Source organism: Trachymyrmex septentrionalis, unplaced genomic scaffold (genome assembly GCF_001594115.1).
Source record: "Trachymyrmex septentrionalis isolate Tsep2-gDNA-1 unplaced genomic scaffold, Tsep1.0 scaffold149, whole genome shotgun sequence".
NCBI lineage: Eukaryota > Metazoa > Arthropoda > Insecta > Hymenoptera > Formicidae > Trachymyrmex > Trachymyrmex septentrionalis.
The window spans coordinates 580,960-590,801 of record NW_017304642.1 but is presented as its reverse complement, the minus strand read 5'-3'; the positions used below and the strand labels follow the sequence as shown (position 1 = coordinate 590,801).

At 34.9% G+C, this 9,842-nt stretch overlaps 2 protein-coding genes across 2 annotated transcripts in view; both read left to right on the top strand.

Annotated features, from left to right (window-relative positions):
- LOC108745808 (odorant receptor 46a-like) overlaps positions 1 to 9,842 on the top strand; it is a 215,418-nt gene that overhangs the window by 103,806 nt on the left and 101,770 nt on the right. The window lies entirely within an intron of this gene.
- On the top strand, positions 8,895 to 9,698 carry LOC108745811 (putative uncharacterized protein FLJ37770). Its single transcript, XM_018482181.1, has one exon. The coding sequence runs from the start codon at positions 9,005 to 9,007 to the stop codon at positions 9,671 to 9,673; it is 669 nt and encodes a 222-aa protein (XP_018337683.1). The 5' UTR covers positions 8,895 to 9,004; the 3' UTR covers positions 9,674 to 9,698.

Sequence of the window (9,842 nt, the reverse complement as noted above, 5' to 3'; positions counted from 1 at the left end):
AAAGACAAAAATGAAAATAATTCTCAGAAAAATTGCGTAAAATTACGTTTTATTAATTACTTCAAATTTCTCAGTACAAGTCTCGGTAAATTAGCGTCGTATCTTGATAAAGACAAATTAAAAATTATACATTCCAAATTTTCAACACTATCGGATAATGAATTTGAATTACTGACTCGTAAAGATGTCTTTCTGTACGAGTATATTGACTGTGTTGGAATATTACAGGACACACGCTTATCACAGCGCGAATAATTTTCTTTAACAAGCGATACCGTATCCGAGAGCGATTACGCTCACGCCGCGAACGTACATATGGTAGCGATTCTCCATCCGAACGCTCGGTCAGTACAGTGATCTATTGAAAACCGATGTCTTGTTACTAGCACTTCTAATAGTGCTAACATTTTCGAAAATTTCCGCGAAAGTTGTGTCGCGAATTATGGTCTGGATCCCGCATATTATTACACCTTGCCTAGTTTCACGTGGAATAAAATGTTAAAACATACGCGCGTAAAGTTTGAGTTGCTTACTGATATTGATATGATCATGTTCATCGAGCGCGGTATACACGGCGGTCTCAGTCAATGTTCAGGTAGATACGCACAGGCTAATAACAAGTACATGCATTCGTACGACCCATCGGAACCGTCGTGGTACTTGATGTACTACGACGTAAACAATTTATACGGCTGGGCGATGTGTCAACCATTGTCATACGACAAATTTCGAGGAGTCAAAGACGCTGCGAACTTTGACGCGATCGCTCTGGATTCGTCCACCGGTTACATTCTCGAAGTCGATTTTGAGTATCCGCAGCATCTACACGACCAACACACTGACCTACCGTTCTGTCCGACGCGCGATAAGCCGCCAGGAAGGACTCACGACGCTAGACTGCACTATTCGGTCGGGTCGTGCGACCCTTGTGACGGACGGAAAACGTCACATCACAGTACGTATAAACGTATGTATAAATGGATGTATGAATGTACATATAAACGTATGAATAAACGTATATGTATGAACGTACGTATAAACGTATGTATGAACGTATGTATAAACATACGTATGAATAAACGTATGTATAAATGTATGTATAAACGTATGTACATATAAACTTATGTATAAACGTATGTACGTATAAATGTATGTATAAACGTATGTACGTATAAACGTATGTATAAACGTGTGTACATATAATCATACGTGTAAACGTATGTATAAGCTTATGACAAAAAATACGTAGAAAGACATGATAAAATGTGTCCCGACACGTTTGAAATTCTTGGAAAGAGGGGAGGGCCAGCCTCCCTTCTTCGATTCCAGAAGTATTATCATATACGTCACAATTTACGCGAATGCAATCAGTCTTGCGATACCCGCTTGTACGAACGGTTAAAAAAATATACTTCGCCAAAGAGAGCGTCCGATGTGGAGAAGGAATATATAATAATATGTAAGTTTTAATGTTCTATACACAAAAGAAACGTTTTTTTAACATTATGTATGTACACAGTCCGGAGCATCGTGCGATGCGTTTACTAAGCAGACGTTACGATCTGACAAATACGGGCTACAAATTTTTGGAAATTGGAATCAACGTTGGTCCGTCGAGTTACATGGAGATCGTCCTGGGAGATCATCGCAGACACGAACTGTCGCTGTGTCTCGAAACCTGGAAAAATCTCTACGAGCAGCAATGGAATATATATTTACAAGATGCTTCGAAACGAATACAAGGACAATTTTATAAGTATTGGACCGCTAACCGTCAGAGTTTGTATGCTGAACGCTGCTACGCTTGTACGTCTCGATTCTTCGTCTGTACGCATAGGATGACCGAAACGATGCTACGCTATGTGTTTGACTTTGACAGATGTATCGATGTAACGTCCGAATGATTAGCCCGACTCGTCAATACGATTGATGAAAGTATACGCGATTTTCCAATATCACGTCTGAGTACGCCATACGCGACAGCGGCTTCTTTAATGGACGTCAGCTCATCGATTGCGAGCTATTAGCTTTAGTTTTTAATACGTACGAAAAAAACACAATGTAATAACATGTGAATAAAAAATTTTCGTCCACATCATTTTATATATGTACTTTCTTTGCTTCCCATCCATCCATCCTATACCTCGACGCGCTATTGAAAAAACTGTATCATAAAAAAGAGGATTCATTTCTTCCATCCTTTCTTCACTCATATCATGTTATGAGCTCTAACATTGTCGTGCGCGCTCTATCTTTCTCTAACGTGCAAGCCCTTGTTATCTACACATTTTTTGGGATGGACGCGGGGCCCGCAGCAGCGGCGGTGGCGGCGGCGGCGGCAGCGGTGGATGATAAAAAAAATAAGAAACGCATTGCTTATGTAATCAATCGACCGGGATTCTATGACAGCGATGCCGCCGAAACCTTCCCGCGCCTTCCCTTCCCTTCCTCTGCGCCTTCGAGTACCCCCCGTGCCCCGCGCTTTCCCTCCATGAGCCAGAATCCCTATCTTAATCCTACTAACTTCGTTAAGATATAACGATATTTTTCATATAATTCTCTCGAAGCGAGAATCTTTGGCTTAATTTTACTAAAACTGGTTTTAGTTTATTCTCATGCAAACTATGTATTTCTTTTTCTTTGAAAACAAAATTGGTATCAATAAATACATTTTTGTATAACATGAACCCTCGTTTTTTAATTACTCGTACCTTCCAATAACCAACTTTTTTCTCTGCATATTTCCGTGTTATATATTTTATATAAATTTTTAAATAAAGTACAAGAAGTAAAGTACAATACAAATTCATAAAATCCTTGTCATACATCATAAAAATCATACTCTCGCTCAAACGAGTGGTCGTCACACCGGGGACAACGCGCCGCAACAGTTGAACATGTTCGTTCCTGTTTTACCTCCCCAAATTCTTCCGAACAAAAGCAAGACTCTCTCTAGACCCGCAAATTTTGATATAAGATCTCCTCTCTCATACATAAATAACATTCACTAAAACGCCTACACGTCAGAGATGCTGCGCCGCGATAACAAAAAAGTGATCGTCATAAATTCGGCCTCTATTCATCGCCCGCTGTTCTGCTCTCGCGACAAAAGAATGCTGCAATCCCAATCTCTACTCACCATTTTTCAGACCTCCATTTTGTCTGAGGCCCTCTACCACCCACCCTCTCCAATCATTTTATGGGTAGGTATGGAGCGAACCAATCAAATCTTTGGCAAGTATAGGGCGAACCAATCAGAACACAACATTTAATTACCCTATTACCCACCCTTCACTCCTCGATCAATCAAAGCGCGCCTTTTCTTCAGACTGACTCGTCTAGGCCATGCCCACGGCGCCGGAGGGAGACGTGGAGGAGGTTTGTTTTGACGCCCCATGGCTGCCCATATACTACTCGCGTTGCATATAATGCAAAATTGTTATAACTTGGTACATGTCTGTACGTACATGAAGCCGTCAACTGTGTTTTTTATGTTCGAATTGAAACATTACGTGAAGCACGTATACTTTAATCTGTGTCAATATGTAAATAGTATGAGTGAAGAAATTAAATAATTTTTTACGCCAAAGGTTGTATTATCAATAACTTCAGAATTGTAAGTACTTTTCACAAAATTTATGATAAAGCTTCTATTATAGAATGTGAATAGTTAGCGCTTTAAATAATATTGAAAATCAACAACTGGTGAACATTGTTTTTCAAGGGGGCAAGTATGAACACACAATTATAATATAATATAACATTTTATAATACTATTAATACTATTATAGTCATGACTGCGTTTCAAAATTGGTAAGGATTTTATTGCACAGTTTATAGAATTGTCTAGTGTACTTGTATAAATTAATACTGAAATATTTAAGTAATAAGATCAACTTTGGTCGATTGTAGGATATTATTTACCTAATTGATAGAATTAAAATTTATTTATCCAATTATAAAAAATTTTCTATACAATTTATAGCATATACGCATATATTATTTGTTGGTAAAGTTTATTTATTTATAAGCGCGTCAAATCCGGAACAAAAATCTTTTGTAAATAAAATTAATATTTCCTGTAATTAAGGTAATTAAATTTTATAAGATACATGTAAAACAAAAAATAAAAAGAATAAAAAGGGGAACTAAATTAATAATATATAATTGTATAAAATATATTATATTTAGAAACGATATAGCTAATGTCGATATAGCTAAACGATATAGCTAATGAAAATAAACGATATATAAACGATATATAAACGATATATAAACGATATAGCTAATGAAATGGGGTACGAGGGTCACAAATGGAGGGATCTTGCTCAGGGACGGGAACAGTGGCGGGATTTGGTATTTGCGGCAATGAGCTTTCGAGTTCCTAACGCCTAATAATAATAATAATAATAATAATAGCTAATGTCGCGAATTTACCGTTATATTAGTAGAAAGTTTATGATTGACCACAATAATGAGACAGAACTATATTGCAACAATTTAACCAATCCTATTGTAACAATAAATGATTGTCATTATTAAGCAAGAATTTGATATTTAGCAGTGAATATAGACCGTGCAAACGTTCAAAGAAATAAAGTATTTATTTTTATCTAAGGGATTAGTTAACCAACAATGTTAGTCTTTTATACCTTTTATACTGAAAAGATATCATAATGTTTTTAACATTAAAGATATACGAGGAACGAATTCTTTGCAATTAGGATAAGGTAGTGTACGTCTGTATGCAAACATATTAATCGTTATAACATTACCTGAAAAACTAACACTTTATTTATAAAGATACATAAAATTCCACATTGAATACACTGCCTAAACTCATTTTTGAAAAGATAATGAGAACAGACAAACTTTATTGTCGCTGAAGCTGATCCCTTAGATATAAAAAAGATTCGATATCGTCAAAGTGCATTCTTATATATGTGTCATTGCATAATTTAATGTAGGCTTGATGGCAATTACACTGAAATTAACTCGCATATTTGTAAAGATACGTAGAATTCCACTTTGAATACACCATCCGAAAGAAAAAATATATAAAAATGAAAAAATAAATGATATAAATGATAAATAAATGATAAATATATAAAAATAATAAGATAGAAAACGCATGAATGAAAGAGAGCTCTGAGCAGTTATTGCAGTCATCGCAGTCATCGCATCAAAAAACGTCTGTGAGGATATTATATTTTAAACGTTAAAAAAGAATTATATGCTTACGTTACTCTGTGTGAAATTAATAAACAATATTGCTCGTCGATGATGCATTTCAGTCGCAGTACAAAGAACTTAGATTTCGAAACGTGCTTCCTCACAGTAATACATAGTGTACCAAGCATAAGACAGCAGATATGTATATAAACATTTTAAGGTATGTGATTCGAAGTTTGATGATTACTTAAATTTAAATCTTACATGTCATTGTACGATTCATGATGTTACTGATGAAACATACAACAAAGCTCATCAACACATTGACGTTGTGGAACATATATTACTTCATAAATGTCATAAAATGTAATTATGATCTGTCTATATTAAAGTAAGTGAGAAACAGTAAGTTTATTCAATTTTTATAAAATTTTGTTTATACATTTTATACGTTATGTACTTTTCTAAGATTTATTTACAGTTACAAGTTTTTTATTTTCTACAGTGCATCTTCTCATCTTCGAAACCTCGCTACTTCATATCTTGATGAGGAGATATGTATTGACGTTGACAGCGTATAAGTTCTTGGACATCGAAATCGTCGTAGGATCTACGTCTTATAGAAATTGCGATCATCAACAATCGAAGCAACCGCATAATCCTGTCTCATGCTACGTGGAAGGCGTCCATTGAGAGACGTGCAGATATTGAGCGATTAATGCAGTAAACTATCCCATCATCATCATCACCGATTCAAGATCTGAATGTAGAACTTGTTAAAGTATGTGATACGAAAAACGTAAAATTGTCATTGTATGATACATGCTTGTACATGAAACCAATAATCGTACTTTTCTTATTTAAACTTGAGCAATGTACCGAGCATGTGTACTACAAACTAAGTCAATGTACGCACGGTATTAGTGAAAAATTCAAATATTTTGTATCATTTTTAAAACAAAATTATATTACTAGTAAACGCGATGCTGCAAACACTTTGCACAAAATTTATGATAAAAATTCTATTATAGAATGTAAACTAGTGGACTATGATTTAAATTATATTGTACGTGATGCATTAAAAATTAGATAAATAAATCGATATTAAAAAATATATATATTTCTTTGATTGAAATTTATCTTTTCTCTAATCTCTTCATCATTCCTTCTTCATATCTTCGTGATAATAAATTACTTAATAAGAAAGCACGGCTAATCAACTTATACTATTAAAATATTATTAAAATTGTACTCGTATTATTCTATTGTAAAATCGCATCATAAAAGTCACAAAATGAATATCATATCTTTTTAACAAAAATCGCGTGCGAGAAAGAATATATATCAACAATTTGTGTCTACTATACGCCAAAATTGTATTAACAATAAATGTGATATATTAAATGATTGCTTGAAGTTTATGATGAAACTTCAATCATGGAGTGTGAATTAGTAATGTGCGCTTCAGATAAAATTGTATGCATTGCGTTACATTTAAAGTAAGAAATAAATTAATGTTTTATAAAAATGTATAATATGATATTTAAATATATTACTGAATTTTTAAAATTATTTTCGGACTCCTTTTTCCCTGTCTCTATTCGGTGATTTAGAATTAAATATGATAAGAAGGTATGCAATTTTTCCTCAAATAAGTTAATCAAATCATTAAAATAAAAATTGAATAATAAGAAATTATGTATAAAAGAAAATTATATATAGTTTTAAGAAATTATACAATATATAGTTCTAATCTCTATTTCTTTCTGGGTTTCCTCCAAAATCCTAGAATATTTTTTTCGCTCTTTTCTGTCTATGACATCATCTGCTTGTCACGTATCTTTGAAACCTGCACATTCCTGTTTCTCCTTACCGCGACTGGAAAAGAATCTTTTTCCTCTATAGTTATTTAGAATTAATTAATAATATGATAGCTGTTCAGTAGTACAATAAGTGTTTGATGGCTGCTCAATAATAGTTTATAATAGTTTGATAATTAGGAACATTCAGCTATTTGTATTACATTACTAAAAATATTATTATAATTAGTTGCTAAATTAAAATCATTGCTAAGTCATATTAAAAAATCGTAAACCAAATACTATATTTATTTAATAAAATTGTGAGCCAGAAGAAAAGAGAATGTAGAAGAGAATATAACGAGAAGAAGAGAGAGTGCGAATACTATGATAAGTATAGGACCACGATGGATAAGAGAGAGTATGAATACTATGGCGAGCATAGGACTACAACGGATGAGACATATATCATTATGCGTACTATTTGGCAACGTCGCAATGCATCTCGATCTTTAAATTTTATATCATTTAGCATGCAATTTGGCAACGTCGCAATGTATCAAAATTACATTCATGATGTTATCGCGAAATATGTTATATTAATAAGTCGAATGTCCTTAAAAAAATCTTTTATTACATTAACAAAGCTGTCGTACATCGGCGCTTGCATTTTTTATCTCTCACTTGTGTTAGTTGAACAATTCCATATGCATTCCTGAAGAAATGTGATGGAGGAGACTAAACTTAGAAAGAACTCGGGCAATGTTACTACATCTGTCGTTCAAACGGACCGCTACTGCAACGCTTTCCAAGCATGTACGATTCCATGAGATTTTACGTTCCTATTTAAGATGAAGAGTTTTATGAACAGTAAGTTTTTATTTTATAATTTTTTTTAATACTTTTTCTCTACAGTTTGTTTATCTGTTTTCCTTTTTTCTCTATTTTGTATATACGAGGGCGGTCCGATAAGTACTTAGCCTCACCGTCCGATTGCGCCACTATCTCAAGAGAAATTTACTATCGTGTAGTACATTCTCGTAGACGGCTACTGTCAAAATTTCAGCCGAATCGGACTTGTAGTTTTGTTTTGACCGCGTGTGGAAGCGGGCGTGTCCGCGGATTTTAGAAAAATGGAAAAAGAGCAATATCGGTCAGTGATTCGATTCTTGTTTTTGGAAAGGAAATCGCGCAGCGATTTCTGCTGCCCCATCCACCGTATTCTCCAGATTTGGCCCCGTGCGACTTCTTTTTGTTTCCAAACTTGAAAAAGTCACTCACCGGGCAGAAATTTGAGTCGAATGAGGAGGTCATCGCCGCCACGGAGGCCTACTTTGCATACGTCGAGAAAACGTATTTTTCAGACGGGTTAAAGAAGTTGGAGCATCGCTAGGTCAAGTGTATCGAGCTAAAAGGAGACTATGTTGAGAAATAAATCGCCACTTTTCCAAAATTTTCGTTTTTCTTTTGTAGGCTAAGTACTTATCGGACCGCCCTCGTATATAATAGATGTCGGAATCGTCGTGGGACCTGTGTCTTTTGTGGAAATTGCAATTGGCGACCAAGGTAACAACATAATCTTACCTCGTGAAATATGGCAGGCTTTCATCGAAAGACGCGCGGATATTGAACGGTTCGTGCAATCACTCGCATCTTCATCATTATCCGTCCAAGATCTAGTGATAGAAATCGTAAAAATGAGTGATGTGAATGGTCAAATTAATATTGCACGAAACATGTCTGTACATGAAACCGTCAACCGTGCTCTTCATGTTCGAACTCAAACATTGCGTTGAGAACATATAAATCTGAGCTGTATCAGTATACGAGGTGTGATCAAAAAGTAAGGTGACTTTTTGAATTTCGCGCGCTCTGTACACTCTAATTTAAAAAATTTTTTGTTGTTGTGTTGATACACTCGTCACGATCGTATGTTCACAGTTTTGACTATATAGCATGTGTTGTTTTTATGTGAGAGGCATAAAGGTTAGACTCGTGTTTGCGTGCTCGGCGATTTTTTGCTTTTGAAAATAATGGAGCAGAGAGTTTGTATTAATTTTTGTGTAAAAAATGGTATTAAGTGTTCAAAAACTCTTGAAATGTTGACAGTGGCGTACGGTGAGTCAACTTTGAGCAAAAAAAATGTTTATAAATGGTATAAGTTATTCCAAGAGGGCCGAGAAAATGTTAACGATGAACCTCGCTCTGGACGCCCCAGCACGTCAAAAACCGACGAAAATGTTCAGGAAGTGAAAGAAATTGTGTTGAAAAATCGTCGAATCACGATTAGAGAAATAGCTGATGATCTTAACATATCGTTTGGCTCATGCCAATCAATTTTAACGGATGTTTTGGGTATGACACGTGTGTCAGCGAAATTCGTTCCAAAACTGCGTTCCAAAACGTCGTTACTAGTGAGTAGTTTTTTGGCCAAAAACAATACTATCATCATGCCTCAGCCACCGTATTCACCAGACTTGGCCCCCTGCGACTTTTTCCTCTTCCCAAAATTGAAAAGGCCCATGAAAGGACGAAGATTTGCGACGATTGAGGAGATTAAGGCTGCATCGCTGGAGGAGCTCAAGGCAATACCCAAAAGTGCATTTCAGAAGTGTTTTGACGACTGGAAAAAGCGCTGGCACAAGTGCATTGTATCAGAGGGGGATTATTTTGAAGGGGATAACATAATTTTGGATGAATAAATGAATATTTTTTTATAAAAATGAAAAGTCACCTTACTTTTTGATCACACCTCGTACGTATATTGTCAATGAAAATTTAAATATTTTGTAACACTTTTAGGTGAAAATTGTATTATCGATAAATGTAATGCTGTAGACTTTTTGCGCAAAATTTATAATAAAAAAATCT

Bases quoted from the DNA above. Each gene is read 5' to 3' on its own strand.
- LOC108745811 (XM_018482181.1), top strand. From the start codon at position 9,005: ATGGAGCAGAGAGTTTGTATTAATTTTTGTGTAAAAAATGGTATTAAG.